General features: G+C 37.2%; 1 protein-coding gene across 3 annotated transcripts in view; it reads left to right on the top strand.

Moving 5' to 3' along the window:
- LOC123504923 (ADAM 17-like protease) overlaps positions 1–11,813 on the top strand; it is a 57,917-nt gene extending 46,104 nt beyond the window's left edge. For 2 of the 3 annotated variants that reach the window (XM_045255847.1, XM_045255848.1), the window contains exons 10-12: positions 271–712; positions 2,032–2,147; positions 5,738–7,376. In XM_045255847.1, coding sequence (XP_045111782.1) covers positions 271–712; positions 2,032–2,147; positions 5,738–6,196 — 1,017 coding nt within the window. In that variant the 3' untranslated portion in view covers positions 6,197–7,376. Of the gene's footprint in view, positions 1–270; positions 713–2,031; positions 2,148–5,737; positions 7,377–11,479 lie in introns of those variants that run through there. The other variant, XM_045255849.1, reaches the window with a different exon arrangement.
- The last annotated feature ends 5,675 nt before the right edge of the window (positions 11,814–17,488 follow it).

Genomic DNA, 17,488 nt, shown 5'->3' with positions numbered 1-17,488 from the left:
GGAATCCTGGGTTAATTGGGTCTTAATACCAATCTGATTTTGCTAATGCTTATTACATACCCTACATATAATTTCCACCCAGAGTGATGTAGCAGGGACAATGTGACTGTTGAAATTGTCTAACCTGCCATCTCTTGGAGAGAAACATGGTCTACTTTATTTTTTTTCTATCATAATTCAGGCTAATTAGATTGAAAACTCCTAGATTCATCCAGCCCTCTAAAATTTATACAAAAGGAATTAACTTTCAATTTTTTATTTCTCTGGCAGAGGTTTTCTCCATGCAGTCTTCGAGCAATCCGTGCTGTGCTGATGGCAAAGTCATCCCGTTGCTTCACAGAACCTGAAGAGTCTTACTGTGGTAACCAAAGAGTTGAAGGGCAGGAAGAGTGTGATGCTGGACTTGTAGGCCAGGATGATATTGATATGTGTTGTGATAAACATTGCAAACTTAGACCAGAGGCTGTTTGCAGTGACCGCAATTCTCCTTGTTGCCAAAACTGCAAGTATATGAACCAAGGAGTCAAGTGTAGAGAGAAGCAGCCAGCCACTTGTGAGAATGAATCCAGGTGTCTGGGTACAAAAGCAGAATGCCCCAAAGCTAAGCCAATGGAAGATGGAACACCCTGCATTGAAAAAGGCCAGTGTCTTCAAGGAAACTGCCTCCCATATTGTGAAACGCAGGATATGCAGAGCTGTATGTGTGACACAAGTAAGCAACTGGTCTTTATTTGAATTTAGTTTTTCATTTCACTTTGATTAAGTAATTTATTTATTCATTATTTTCTGCAGTTAATTCAGCACCATTATTGTTGCTGATGTTACTTGAGGACCAATGTGTAAAGCTTTACATTTTGTCATGACCTGTGGTTTGGCTTACAATGGCCACAAAGAAATTAATATGTCAAAGTGGAAGAAAAATCAGTATATCAAAAACATCTCACATATCAAACACCACATTAGTATGAAGGAGTCGTCATATCTAAAGCTGCTACACAACCCTCTGCCCTAGGTGGAAAAGTACTTATTTTCTTTGCATTTGCAAAGTTGGGAAAATGACAACTCAAGAACTGCATTATTCTAGCATTTCAGCATCTTTTGAACCTCGATGTCTCTACTTTGGACCTCATCAAATGTTATTATAAGTTTACAAATTATGAAATAGCTCTTGGATATGCATGAAATGTTTGATTTAAGCTATCAGCATCACATGCTGGGGTATTTATTTTTTCCCCTAAAAAAGTGAAATATTGCATGCTTCCTATTCTGTCTCTACTGGATATTAGATTTCAATTTCATAAAAAAAATTCTTTAGGATTGAAAAGTTATCAAATGTGACAAATGTATGAGTCCTTCCAGAGATAATTTCTTCATATAGTATATCACCAGTACTCCTTTTTCCAGCTGGCTCATAGCAAGAGCTATTTCTTCATTTAGAAGTTTTCGATGTCCTGTGGTTGTGGTTTATGGTAAAGTTGTGGAGCTCCAGAGGCAGCTACAATGGTTGAAAGCCGGGGATATTTAAGCAAGCAGCAAGTGTACTAATATTGCATGCTTTGCAAGTTTGAGGATTAAATTCCTTTTCTACCATGTGTGGTGTTTTTGATACCGGTCATATTCAAAGGAGTGACATAACAAGGAATGATAAGTCAGATATAAAATTCAAATGAGTGATATATTGGAGATGAAATTCAAACCATTGACATTTATTTATTGTCCAATTGTTTAAGAAGTTAGACTAGATACTTGGCATTAATACCACTAGAAATGCCTTCCAAGTCTTCTCTGAAATAAATCATCCCTCAAAGTTTAGAAAAAAAAAAAATCCAGTGGAACACAAGTGTGACAGGTTTAGTCGTTCCAAACAATTTGAGTATTAAACAACTAGGGGTGAAAAAGAAAGGCTGTCATGTATTCATGCAAAACCCTTATGTACAAATAAAACTCTTTAATCAGTAAAGCAAGCCTCACTATCATTGTTGTTAGTATTCAATATCAGCAAAAGCACTAATTGAAGTTTTATATTTTCAGTTGATGATGCTTGTAAGAGGTGCTGCAGAAAGACTCTGAATGACACCTGCTTCCCTGTCAAGCCTGTTGATATTCTACCAGATGGCACACCCTGCATCCAGGGTTTCTGTAATAAGGTGAAGTGATCAACATTTGTATAATGTGAATTGAATAAATGGTGTTATTAAGTGAATAATATAGAAAATTAAGACCATTTTTTGTAGTGCCATATGCCATCATAAGAAAATTTATAGTAAGGATAAAAGGAGGCATATTCATGAATTAGTTTTAAGTTTTAACCATGTCATAGCAGAAGGGCCACATTTTGATCATGATTAAAAAAATTCAGAGAATTTTCATCCTTAATGATGGACTTTTCACCGTATTACATTTGACTGTAATTTTCAATAATGTAAAAAATAATCCAGCCTCATTGGGCCAAAAGACTTAACCCATTCGCCCCGGAAGTTAGAAAACACGCACCCGCTCCATCCGGGCGATCCGCGCGCGCCAAGATTTGAAGCTTTAGTATTGAATAATTATCAGTGTTTTAGCCATAAACTCAATATATTCATCACATACTATATATCAGGATGTGTAAAAATATTTGTATGTTACAATACACTTACCATTGCTGTGCTAAAAAGGAAAACAATACAAAATTTTACTTTTTATATTTTACGTTTTTTTTTTTTTTTTTTTTTTATTACAGTTCGGGAGATTTCTCCCTGAATCTCTTGGGTGGTGGTGCTGTGATGGCGGAGGTGGAGGGCTGTGAGGGAAAGGCGGAGGTGGAGGGAGTGCGGTGAAGCTGGAGGTGGAGGGCTGTGAGGGAAAGGCGGAGGTGGAGGGAGTGCGGTGAAGCTGGAGGTGGAGGCTGTGAGGAAAGGCGGAGGTGGAGGGGAGTGCGGTGAAGCCGGAGGTGGAGGGCTGTGAGGGAAAGGCGGAGGTGGAGGGGAGTGCGGTGAAGCCGGAGGTGGAGGGCTGTGGCCTGGTGGTGGTGAAGGTGGGATAGAGGAGGCATCTTCCATTGGGTGGTGGGGAGTGGTGGCTCCAGGCATAGAGGGTGGTGGCAGACCCTCACCACCCCTACTTCATCCCCACCAGGATCCTCAGACTTGTGGAAAGAGAAAGATAAAATTTAGATTCCATTCAATAAAATAAAGCCTCCATAATATATACAGTACAATATATAATTTGTTTTCATATAATTAATTATATACTTACTAAAATGAAGTACTCCAGCTCCGACACCTGGTATAAGGGCACCTTCACTCTCTTGCCCTCCATGACGAAAGATGAATGGACCATATAGCTTATAAAAATTAGCGCAATATATGGCAATCATAAATTGCCATATATAGTATTTCTGTCTGTACGGATAGCCTAAAGCGTCTTATATCAGAGTGAAGCATCTGATTTGCGGTAAACACTGTTATTTATTGTTGAAAAGAGTCCCCTAATATATCTAACATTTGCATGCCAGTATGTGTAGCAAATGGCAACATATACCTGTCATGCAAAATATACATTATTTCAAACATGAAATAAATTGCGCGCAAACAGAGAGAGAGAGAGAGAGAGAGAGAGAGAGAGAGGTTCAATATGTCAGCACACACACACACACACACGCAAAGATGTATTGAGACGTGGAACAGTTTAAATGAAGAAGTAGTGTCTGCAACGAGTGTGCATACTTTTAACCCCTTCAATACGGTGACGCCTATGTAGGCGTCATGAAGCCCAGTAGCAAATACGGTGACGCCTACGTAGGCGTCATATTTCTTTTCTGAGCTTTCTTCAGTTCAGTTGTCCCGTATAGTGTGTTGGATACCAACTACACACGCCGTATGCTGTCCTTGAAATCCTAGTGCTCCTCCCATCATCATCCTTGTCTCCACCAATCACTAAAGATAAGCTACATGCGTCCCGCCTTGTGTCTAAAATTACCCAATGGCATAGACTGTTCCCCCTCTCTCTCTCTCTCTCTCTCTCTCTCTCTCTCTCTCTCTCTCTCTCTCTCTTGAAAGATAAGTTACATGCGTCCCTTTGTAACATTCGTGGCTACACACACACACACACACACACACACACACACACACACACACACACACACACACACACACACAAAAAAAAAAAAAAAAAAAAATCTCTCTCTCTCTCTCTCTCTCTCTCTCTCTCTCTCTCTCTCTCTCTCTCTCTCTCTCTCTCTCTCCCCTTCTTCCTCTTGAAAGATAAGCTACATGCGTCCCGCTTGTGTCTAAAATATCAGCAAATGTCACTCTCTCTCTCTCTCTCTCTCTCTCTCTCTCTCTCTCTCTCTCTCTCTCTCTCTCTCTTCTCCGAAGAGAGAAGCGTCCACTTTCCTCTTCGAAGGCGATATAGTGACTAAAAAATAGCAGCATAATACACAAAGACGACAAGCATGACAAGCTTGAACGAGTTTCCCGCGCTCGGGCGCGCGGCACTACCACCAGTATATCATACAGGAGGGCTTTTTTAACATCCGGCGCGAAGGGGTTAAAGTAAGATTGGATAAGTGTAGATATGGAGAAGGGGCCACACGAGCATAAAGCCCAGGCCCTGTAAAACTACAACTAGGTAAATACAACTAGGTAAATACACACACACACACACACACACACACACACACACACACGAAAACCTACAAAAAAACTATGAATGGAAACACTATGAGAGAGAGAGAGAGAGAGAGAGAGAGAGAGAGAGAGAGAGAGAGAGAGGATTATCACCTGGCATGTGAGACTGATAAGTTCTCTCTCTCTCTCTCTCTCTGTAAGCTGGTGGCTGTGGCTGCTAAAGCTGACGAAACAGAAAAAATAAACCTTCATGTGAAAACTTATTCTTGTCTGCGATATGATAGTTACATATATTCATTTTCCTAGATAATATACATATCAGAGAATGAATGGCTGCTGGTTTTCTTGGGTACACTCATCTAAAACGCTTATGGCTCACAAGACGTAATAATACGTCCCCGGACTGGAGGTAAGGCTTCTGGATGTATATATACGTCACCGGACTGGCGTGTAGCCACCATGACGTATATATACGTCCCCAGACTGAAGGGGTTAACCAGTAGTAAAATCTGGTAAAAATCTCCAAATATGTGAAATTGTGAATACAAGGAGTAATACTATCTATCTCTCTTGGCTCCCTCATCACTGAACTATGTTTATCTTATTTTAATGACCTGTTTTTGTTCTTGTTTCACCTATCTTCTCCATTTCTTTCTTTTCACTTATTCTGCCTTCTTTACTTCTTTTTCTGTGCTACATTATTTAATGTATATAGTTATTACATTTATAGATTTTTTATAAGTACCATATTTAGATGAATTTGAAATATTTTTGTAGTTGGTAGCAAAAATGTTTGTCTCTGAACTAGAATAACATTTTTTTTTTTTTAATTGAGCAAGCCAAAGCATTATTTTTAGCTACTTTGTTTTGTTGTGAAAATTAATTGTCACATTTCATGATATGGTTGGAATACATTAGAAAGTGTGTGGCTACAATATATTTTTTTCAACTACTTGCCAGGTAATTAAAAAGGTATCTTAGGAGTTAATTTGAGGAAAGTCATTACAAGTGCAGAAAAATATGATTCATATTTGTTTAATGTTATCTGTTCATCTTACATTCTGTATACTAATTACCTCTTCTGAAATTGGGTTTACATTGCATACGTATTATTTTATTTGTTACAGGGAAAGTGTGAAAAAACTGTTCAAGATGTTGTGGAACGTTTCTGGGATATCATAGAAGATATTAACATCAACACCGTTTTGATGTTTCTTCGAGACAACATTGTGGGGACAGTCATCATCATCTCTGTCATCATTTGGGTACCAGCATCCTGCATATTCAGTTATGTGGATCGTCGGCGCAAGGAGGAATATCACAAGTATGTACGCTGGTATTATAGTAATGAACTAGTTCATCCAACAGACCTGGTACGAATAATTGACAGCAAACGGAGACGTGTACATGAAACAAGTCGAGCACAAGAATCCAATAATAGGGTTATGGATTCAAGTGGCAGATCTCATGATCAAGGGACAAGAATACATGATATTCGAGAACCTCCTGAAGGTGCCAAAAATCGTCAGGCTCTTAGTACTCCTCAGTGCACTCCAGTTTCACAGCATTACACAAGTGCTATGTAGGTTGCTTACAGGAACCCAGAAAAATTGCCCTTATAAACATCACTGTAGAATAAATGGTACAGAAACTTTAACAGTAGTTGCTGTTGGCTTAGCTGGTCAATGCACTCATGAATTTTATGCCATTTTCCTAAATTTTTATAATAAATCTTATTTTAAATTACTCTATTAACTGAATAAGCTTTGACATTAGTAAACTTTTCAAGAAAATTTCATAAGGAAAACAGTTATAATATCAAAGTACTTATCCTTTGGAAAGTTTAAGAAAATTAATTAATAGATCATGTATGTTAATTAAGCCATGTGTGAATCAACACATACCAAACCTTGTAGTACATATTGATGAGTTTGTAAATATTTTTCATGTTTTTTTTTTTTTATTATTTTTTTTTATTATGTGCGTGTGTGTGTAGCGTAAGTACTGTTATGTTATAATTGTTCTCCTTTTGATTTTTTGTAAATCAGCTCATGGTCAGCCTTATTGGTAAGGTGACCAAAAAATATCTTGAAATATGAAAATTTGGAGAATTGTAAAAACTTTGTCAGGTACCTCACCAAAAGGGTAGATAGAGAGTGTGAATTTTATATTAGCTTTGTCCGTGGTGACAATATTATTGCTTAACTTTTCTATTGAAGTAATTCAGTATTTCAGATGATAGAACATTCATGCAAAACCTGCATACTTGTAAGGTATAGTTTTATAAATTTTTTCTTCATAAATTCGGAGTGCAAAAGTTACTTCGCATGTATTGCAAAAATATTACTGAATAAGTTGGATTCAGAATATCTGGTGGTTTTTAGCTAAAGGGACTATTAAGAAGGAAAGAAAGAAAAAAAAATTGCAAAAATGTTAAAGGCAGAAACTTCCTGCTACTTTCTTACAGAAAGTGAAGTTGATGCATTTTTATTTACAGCAATTTACAAAACAGAAAAATACTGTGGTACCACAAGAGAAAATAACAACACTCATTAATTTTATTTTGTCAACAGTGTAATTCTGACAAAGAAAATATACGAGCTAAGCTTACACTTGTACAGTTGATATATGTAGCTACACATGACAGAGTTGGTTATTAAAAATATTTCTTTTAATATTCTAAAGCATAATATTCTACAAAATTTGAACACATTGCAGAACATCAAGAAAGGCATACCTATGATATTAAATTGAAGCTCAATATTGTAAAAAAGAAAAAAAATGTTTATGAACAAATTAATTCTTAAGGAAATAGGCTAGGAATTCATAGGCTATCTTCCAATGAAACATGACTAGATTGATTTACCTTCTTATATTGATTACCTCTTTATTGTTTGAACCCATAAGACATTCAATATTTTTTCTATAAAAATACCTTTTTCCCAAGACCTCTTCATAGAACAGCAATACATCTTTTGCTCTCTTCCTCTCAGTAAGTAGGTTGATTGCATTATTTCGTATGAAAATTTCAGAAATGTTATAACTTCATATTATTGTTTTTTATTTATTATTTTATTTCTTATGTAACATCTATTTAAAAGTTGAGTGTGTGATCTAAAGCTGGAAAGTCCTATTGACTACCTGTAAACATTCATGGAAACAAAATCAGTTCATCTTAGAGAGACATCAGGACAGTCATTTAAATAAACACAATTATTTCAAAGTAGCTGACAGCCGTAAAGAACTATCAATATAAATATATTTTAAATAAGTGGTTCATACCTGAAACATAATAATACTTAAAAATTAATTTAAATTTCCTTATTGTGGATAGGTGTTATCCTGTATAGCAACATCAGGGTTTTTCTCCATTTATTATTATTACTTTTGTTTATTTCATTTATTTTTTCAAAGAAGGCTTAATATTATTTATGTTTACTGTATTTCTATCATACAAGAGAAGCAGCAGCATAACCCAAAGCAAGACTGGCTGAGATCTTTTATTAGATGGATTAATAATTTATTAGTTTATTATTATTATTAATATTATGATTATCATCTGTATTACTATCTTCATCATTGTTATTGTTATTGAAACTGAGTTTCATCACTGTAGATGAAAGGGTATAGCATAAGGATACTGAGTGTTGGTAAAAAAAAAAAGTATTGAACTGCTAGCAAGAGATAGGTGGTGAATGGATTGAATAGAGACTAACTTTAAGAGGTGGATTGTTTCAAATATTTTGGATCAACAGTAGCAGCATACAGAAGAATTGAGACAGAAGTGAAGTGCTGAGTGAAAGAAGCAGGAAAAGTACTTGGTGGACTGAGAAAGATCTTTAAACATACAACACTGGGTATTAGTGTAAAGAAAGGGTTATGTGAGGGAATAGTAGTGACCATTGTATAAACATGAAATGTGGGAGTAACAGAGAAGAAATGATGAAGTGTAATAGAAACAAAGTGTTTAATAAGTATGTGTGGAGCAACAGAATAAAAAATGACGAGGTAAAGAAGAATTAGCGTTTTGAGAGAGTTGGCTGTATAGGCAGATCAGTGGTGTTGATATGGTGAGAGAATGAAGGACAGGAAATCAGTAAAGAGAATAAATACAATCAGATGTGCTCAGTGAAATGGATAAACTGTGTGAAGAGGTGATTATTGGATGACAGAGAAATAACTCTACAAGTGAAAGTGATTGTACCTGATGTGAATGTAGAGCTGTAGTGGAGCATATGGAAATTATTCAGTCTCATTAAATCCATGGAAAGGGTATGGATGCACTTGGCATATGGGGTTAATTAGCATATAGGCCTAGTTTTGGTATAGTCTTACAGATTTAAATGCACCTTTCTGGCAGGGCTCCTTAGGAAATGGTAGGCCTTTCAGAATTGGAATGGTCAGGTGTGTGACCTGACCCACCCCTCTAATTCATTTATTTTTCTCTCTCTCTCTCTCTCTCTCTCAAATAATTTGGATTTTGGTTATTCATATGTTGGATGTAAATTATACAGTATATACAGGCAACCCCCGTTTAACGAAGGGGTTACGTTCCTAAAAAACTCTTCGTTAAGCGAAACTTCGTTAAGCAAACCGATTATAACAAGTTTAACCCCTGAGAGTAAGCAAAGCGAGAGTGCATCATAGTACAGTAAAAGGTTTAATGAAAGTAAAAATTATGAAGTTAAACATTTAGGTAGTTTAATTTAAGTCATTATAATGTACACTAATTTATGTATGTATGTAACTTTATAATGTTGATGATCTTAACTTTATGAAGGGAGGAAGAGTGAAACGGGAAAGACACTAACCGGCAACCTGTGTAATGTAAACAAAGTGCGCATCATTATACTGCATACAAAACTTATGTACCACATTTCCACAAGGCTTTCCATTTTATCCATTGTAGAGTCACAAGTTCAGGTGGTTCTTTTAGCTTGCAAGGAAGATACGGTCTCACCAGCCTTCTTAATAGAGTCTGCTGACTTGAAAATAGAGACAGTATAATATGGAGTTAAGATAGTGGCCAGCACTGCTATAGTTTTCTGGCCTCTCTCATGTCTGAATAATATCTAGCTTCATTTGGAGAGTAAGAGACTTCCTGGTCTTCTTACAAACACTAGGCCAATTGCAGGGCATTTTGGTGGTAAGTTGAGCTAGGGAAGACAAGCTGCTGCTGACGCTGTTATGTTTTGACTGGGGAGTGAGTGTTGCTTGTGTTGTCCACGAGAGGCTTGATCTTGATCTTTATTCTATAGGGGTCCCAGGATTTTTCCTGAGGCAGGCCTTAGTACCAGCAGCTCCTGGTGTATTCAAAAGCCTGTCAGCTTGCGAAATATGGTGGGGCTTTCAAATTTGGAAAAAAAATTACCTGGATAAAACTTCGTTAAAGCGAGTTTGGTGTTCGTTAAACGAGCAGATGGTAGTAAAATGAAACCTTCGTTGTAGCGAAATTTCGTTGTGTGAACCTTCGTTAAACAGGGGTTGCCTGTATCTTAATTGTTTTAGATATTCATTCATATTGTAATTAGAACAGTTATTGCACCAATTTAGTTAAGGACTTTGATGAATGTTGATTATGTTTTCACAGCAACACTTACACAGGCCTGCTGGTATTTGTTGTTGTGATAAGAATATCATAAGCGTGGAATGTTAACTTTTCTTTTAATTATTTTTTTAATATTTGATGATACTGGATTTTCATTAAAGCATTTTATACGCCTCTTACTTATGTACACGGAGCTCTAATTTGTTAGTTCACGTAGACTTGGCAGAGCTGGGAGGCTTACCATTCCCTAAGGAGCCCCACCAGAAAGTTGCATTTAGATTTGGAAGACTATAGAGGCTCTCCATAAGTACTCTGTATATGCTGTGTTCACAGAATTAGGTGCAGCATATGCAAGTCTCATTATGAAGGGACAGGGGTAGACCAATGTGATGTTAGGCCTTATTGTGTATGTGTGTGTTCTGCTGCACTGTGCCTGGACTCCTAGAATGTTGTATGGTTGGCTGCATGACTTAATTTCTGTTGGGCTGACAGAAAATATGAATAATGTTTGTGTATGTGTGGTGCCTTGTCTGGGCCATCTCGATGATGATCCCTCCGAGTCCAATGCAAAAAACAAAAATCTTGTGTAAATTGTCATCAGAATGTGCCATGGTGTAACAGGTAACTTTGCCATTCATCAGGTGTGCATGAGAGCCAACCTCTTAAGAAATACTTATACTATACTTAGTACCTAAATGTGTATGCTTTCACTATCTGCAAATATAATGTATATATTTGCAGTAACTTTTCACTAGGTGGTATTTCTTGTTTTTACTATTGTTACAACCACAACTCTTCCCCATTCCAGCTGATACTTTGTTGAGTACACATCTGTCTATCTGCCACCTATTATCAATTGCTTCTTATCATGGAGCACATGCTTGCTTGCTTTCATGGTGGTATAGTTTACCATATAGAAATATTGATGTATGGAATAGTCTGGAAGAGGAGATAGTGAATGCAAAAAGTATACAAAGTGTACATAAATGGGTTCAAGGCTAAGTTGATGTTATGTTGGCTTATTTAATGTACTTGTAGATAGTAGTTTGTGCATTTACTGTAGTTCCCAGTCTTTTCAAGATTATCACATCAGTGGCATGTTCTTTCCTTTGTATATATTATTTTATAGCAGCAGCAACTATCCTTCCAACAATTTCTAAATCTTAGTTTTGTATTTCATCTCAAATATTGTTTGTTTGAGATATAAAAAGATAATTGTGTTCATCTTCAAACTGGCACTTTTTTATTTTATGAATTCATTTTTTCCTAATTTAGTTTTTACATTCCAATACCTCCATTATCCTACTTTGTTCACCTTCAGGCAGTGTGAAGAATATAGAGAGTACATTGAGCGCTGGAAGAGGAGGATGGAAGGTCATGGTTTTCCTCAGACCAAAAGAACAAGATTTGCTGATGTTGTTGATGATGCTGCAGTCTGCCTTCTAGGAAGCACCTGTACCTGAATACTTCACTGCACCTGTGATAACTAGTTGCACCTTCTTGTGACAAACAATGCTAATGATTAGGTGTTTAGCACAGTTGGGATTATATAGCATGTTTCCCAATAATATTTATGTAGTAATAGTTGGGTATACCCTTATTTTTTAAGATTTTCTATGATTTTTTTCAGTAAATTTGAAGCATGCTTGACTTCACCTTTTTCTATTTGTTGATTTCATCTTGCATACTGCTCTATATCAATAGAAATTTGCATGAAAGTACTCCTTGCCTTGTATCCTATTTGTGAAATGTATTAATAGTCTTAGTTTCTCTTTTTCACACACACAAGGAGGAATGCCTTAACCTAATTGATGCTAAAATGAAGGAAGTGAAACATGAACACCAAGAAGTACAAAAGTCCTTTAAGGAGATAATGAAAAAGCAAAAAGAAGAAAATAAAGCGATTACACAGAGTGAAATGGTAAAGGCATTGAAGGAAAATGAGTATGTGGTGAGAGATATTGCCGAAAAGAAAAAATGCGTGATCATAACAGGTTTGAGGGAGGAAACTAACAGGAACTGGCAAGATAGGAGGGATAAGGAAAATGACAGGATTAAGTCTTTACTAAATAAGATCTCTGAGGAGGAAGAATGCCTATATGCTGAGGTAGAGGAAAGTGTGAGACTAGGAGCTTTTGAAGAAGGCAAGAGTAGACCATTAAAATTGAAATTAAAGTCTCAGGTGGCAGCGAGGCCTTGCTGAGGAGGGCCTGGAAACTTAAGGACTCTGAGGAAACCAAAACAATTTACATAAGAAGAAATATGACACAGGATGAAAGAATGAAAATGAAAGAGCTTGTAACTGAAGTGAGAGAGAAGAATGAGGAAAGAACCGAGGAGGAAAAGACCAAGTTTTTTTGGAGGATGAGAAATGGGAGGCTGAAGTGGTGGATAAAACAGACGGAATAGACATTACACTGACTGAAACATGGAAGAAAGAGATTAGGAATGGAATTCAAGTGACATACATGAATATAGATGGATTTCTGTCTAAGAGGCTAGAATGTATGGATTACCTAAGAAACAATGAACCGGACATAATGTGTGTGGTGGAAACAAAGTTAAGGCCTGAAATAAAGCTAGATTGGTTTGATGTAAAACACTACAAAGTATGGAGAAATGATAGAAAATATAAAGGAGGTGGTGGTATAATGGTTCTTACTAAGGAAGATCTGATAGTGAAGGAGGTGAACTTTAGTAAGAGAAATGAGGAAGTGATAAGTATGCTTATAACAGATGGTAAGAGAGACATTAATATTATAACAGTATACATACCACCCAGAACCAGTGCTTGGGAATATGAACAGTATCAAATGGTGATGAGAAATACTCTAGACAGAATGAAGCAAGAACTCATCAGAAAGGATAGAGTGATGATAGTTGGGGACTTTAATTGTAAGGAAATAGTGTGGGAAGACTACGAAGTGGTGAATGGTGGTGAGTGGGCAGAGGAATTGTTAAAGGTAGCAACAAATAACTTGATGACACAGTGGGTGAGATCACCAACAAGGTGCAGGGGACAAGATGTTGCAGCAAGGTTGGATTTGGTATTTACCAGGGCCAGATCTCTAAAAGAGGAAATTGAACATGAATGTCCCTTGGGGAAAAGCGATCATGATGTCCTAAGCTTTGAGCTGGATATGGAATTAAGCACGGAATAAGATTGTGGAGCACAGGAGGAAAAATTAAATTATGTAGGGCAAATTATAACCATATAAGAGAGTTCTTTAATGAAATTGACTGGTCCGTGGTATACCAGGAAGGGATATGCAATTGAAATACGATAAATTTATGGATTTATATAACTCTGCTGTGAAAAGTTTGTGCCATATCACAGAAAGAGGACTTTAAATAATAAACAGTGGTTTAATAGAAATTGTGAAGAAGCAAAAAGAACAAAGAAAAGGCATGGAAGAAACTTAAGAAAAACAGTGATGTATTATCAAGAGAAGTCTACAAAACAGCAAGGAATAGATATGTTGAAGTAAGGAGAAGAGCACAGAAGGAATATGAACAGAGTGGCGGAAAACTGTGATAGTGACCCTAAAATGTTTTACAAATTCATAAATGGAAAACTAAATAAAAGGAGGCAATAGAAAAGGTAAAAATGGGGAAGAAGTATATGAGGATGCTGGAGATATAGCTGAAATTTTGAACGACAACTTTTGCAAAGTGTTTACAAAGGAGGAGCATTTTATGGGAGGAAGGCCTACGGAAATAAAGCAAATGCAGGACATCATGGTTACTAAGAAGATGTAAGGAAAATTATAAGCAACTGGATATTAATAAATCAATGGGGCCTGATGGCATATCTGGGAGGTTGCTAAAGAATGTAAGGATCAATTGTTGAACCCCATATTTGATATTGTGGAAACCTCCATACGAACAGGAATAGTCCCGAAAGAGTGGAAAAGAGCTGACATTGTGCCTATATATAAGAATGGTAGTAGAATGGAACCGTTAAATTATAGACCAGTATCGTTGACTAGTATATTGTGCAAGGTATGTGAAGAAGTAATTAAAGCTAAGTGGAGTGAGTATCTAGAAAGTGAAAACATTCTGAGTGAAAGGCAGTTTGGTTTCAGAAAAGGAAGATCGTGCGTATCCAATTTATTATGTTTTTATTCAAGAGTGACTGACATACTACAACATAGAGAGGGATGGGTGGATGCTATCTACCTGGACTTGAGAAAGGCCTTTGATAAAGTACCACACAATAGACTGATGTGGAAACTAAAGAAGATTGGAGGAGTAAATGATAAACTAGCAAAATGGATGGAAAATTACTTAGTGGGAAGAGAAATGAGAACAGTGGTGAAAGGAAGGAAGTCCGAGTGGAAGAAGGTAACCAGTGGAGTTCCACAAGGGTCAGTGCTTGGTCCCATCATGTTTTTGATTTATGTTAATGATATGCCAGTAGGAATTGACAGTTACATGAATATGTTCGCTGACGATACTAAAATTATGAGAGTAAAGAATGTGGAAGATTGTAACAAGTTACAGGAAGATCTTGATAAAATATATGAGTGGAGTAAAGAGTGGCAGATGGAATTTAATATAAACAAGAGCCATGTTATGAAAATGGGAAGAAGTAGATACAGACCAAACAGGGATTACAGGCTGGGTGATGAGAAAATTGAAGAGACCAATGAGGAGAAAGTCCTAGGAGTAACTGTGCAAAACACTTTGTCACCGGAGAAACACATTAACAAGATATTTTGGAAAACATATAACATGCTTCAAAATATTGGCCTTGCATTCCACTACCTAGATGAAGGAATGAAGAAGATATATATGCACTTTAATAAGACCCCAGTTAGAATATGCAGCTTGTGTCTGGTCACCGCATATGAAGAAAAATGTGAAGGTGGAAAGGGTACAGAGGCTGGCAACAAGGATGGTACCAGGACTCAGGGAGTTAGACTATGAGGAAAGGCTGAGGGAACTGGGGCTGACCACATTAGAAGAGAGAAGAACAAGGGGAGACATGATAACTATGTATAAATTGGTGAACAAGATTGACATATTGGACAGAGAATTGATAAAGGTGACCACAAGTAATCATCTCCGAGGACATGGAAAAAAACTAATAAAAGACATCTGTCTAAATGACGTGATAAAGTACAGTTTCCTGCATTGTAGTATTGATAAGTGGAATAAACTGAGCAGTGATGTCGTTGACGCAGTGTGTGTCAATCAGATGAAAGAGAGAGATGACAGGAGTGGCCGAGGAGGCAGGATACAGAGAGCTTAGCTCGGGCCCTGTAATACACAAATAGGTAAATACACACACGCACACATCGAGGAGTTGTGACCTTGTTGTCCCGGTGTGTGTTGTGTGCCTGGTCTCAGGCCTATCCGAAGATCGGAAATAATGAGCTCTGACCTTGTTCCGTAGGGTAACGTCTGGCTGTCTCGTCAGAGACTGCAGCAGATCAAACAGTGAAACACACACACACACACACACAGGTTTATGCCTTGATGGAGAGCGAATGTGGAACAGCTAATCTTGTGTAAACAAAACCAGCAACCACTGTAATTGCTTGGAAATGTGTAGTAGGGAAGTATGGCTGTGTATAAGTGCAGGGCAATGTTTTTATACTGTAAAGGAAGAATTCTAAAGAGGTGAATATATATAAAAGGTGCAGGTAGAGAGTTAGTAAAGAAACAGGAAAATGAAGTGATACAAATGAAAGGCAAACATCTCGAGTGGAAAAAGGAAAGCGAGAAAGAAAAGTTAGTTTTAAAGAAATCATGGAAACACAACAGAAAGAAAAGGTAGACCTAACCCAAGAGATAATGAAGGTAATCAAACTGAAGGAAGTGAAGGTAAGGGATGCATTGGACAAGAAGAAGAGTACAGTTATTTATGGGTTAAATGAAGAAAAGGAACCTGTAAAAACAGGGAGAAAGGAAAAAAAAAAAAAAAGTGGCATAAGATATGGTAAGAAGTGTTCAGGGAGAAGTTGAGGACTGGGTGAGTGAAATTGAGGAAGTGCACAGACAAGGAAAATATACAGAGGTAGGAAGAATGCTGAAAGTCAAGTTCAGAGCACAAACTACAGCATCAGGGGTGATACAACATACATAAAGGCTGGACAAGACAGAAATATTCAAGAAATGGTGAACTAGGGAAAAGCATAAGAAGACAAGTGATATCTTACACTATGGGTGTAGAAATTCAGAAAACAAAAGAAGAGAAAGAGCTCGGTAGTACAATAAATGACAATTTATCACCAGAAAACATGTAAACAACATAGTTGGAGAAATATGAGTTCCTAACACGTAAACAACATAGTTGGAGAAATATGAGTTCCTAAGAAAAACGAAATGGGCATTTGCCTATGTAGATGAACAAATGATAAAACTAACAGAATACATGATTTGACCTAAACTAGAATATGCTGCCCTTATATGGTCACCACATAATAAAGGTATAAGGAAGATAGAAAAGATTCAAAGAGCTGCAACCAAAATGGTTCCAAGTTTGAGAGACCTAATGTATGAGGACAGATTAAAGATATTAAGTCTTCCAACATTCTAACAGAGGAGGGAAAGAGGACACCCAGTTGCTATATACAGGGCTTGACACACTTGACAAGTAAGACCTATTGGTATGGGACTCAAGAAATACAAGGGAACACAGCATGAAACCCATGTGTAGAAGAGACCAAGAAATTATGTTTTCCAAACAGAAACAGAAATATGGAACAATTTGGATGAAACCGTGGTTCAAGCACGAAATTTTCATGATTCTGAGGCTAAACTGGATGACTATAGGTATGAAGACAGGACAGCATGAGCATACCTCATTTCCTACAAAACACAACTAGGAAAATACACACACACCTTATTTTATTATTAATTTATTAAGTTTGAAGCACGCTTGACTTAACCTTTATCTATTTGTTGATTCCATCTTCCATACTGCTCTATATCAATAGAACTTTGCATGAAAGTACTCTTTGCCTTCTATCCTATTTCTGAAATGTAATAGTGTTAGTTTCTCTTTTTCGCAGACACATACACACAAAGTTAAGGGATGTAACTGGAGGGGTTGTGGCCTTGCTGTCCTGGTGTGTGGTGTGGCCTCATTCCTGTGTGAAGATCGGTCAGTATGAGCTTTTTCCGTAGGGGAGAGACTGGCTGGGTGACCAGCAGGCAACTGTGGTGAACAACACACACACACACACATTCGAGAGGCCCAGGTTCGAGTCCCGGTAAGCGGCGAGGCAAATGGGCAAGCCTCTTAATGTGTGGCCCCTGTTCACCTACCAGTAAATAGGTACGAGATGTAACTCGAGGGGTTGTGGCCTCGCTTTCCCGGTGT

The sequence above is a fragment of the Portunus trituberculatus genome, chromosome 17 (genome assembly GCF_017591435.1).
Source record: "Portunus trituberculatus isolate SZX2019 chromosome 17, ASM1759143v1, whole genome shotgun sequence".
Lineage (NCBI taxonomy): Eukaryota > Metazoa > Arthropoda > Malacostraca > Decapoda > Portunidae > Portunus > Portunus trituberculatus.
Note: the sequence above shows the minus strand (reverse complement) of the source record. Positions and strands in the feature narration are given on the sequence as shown.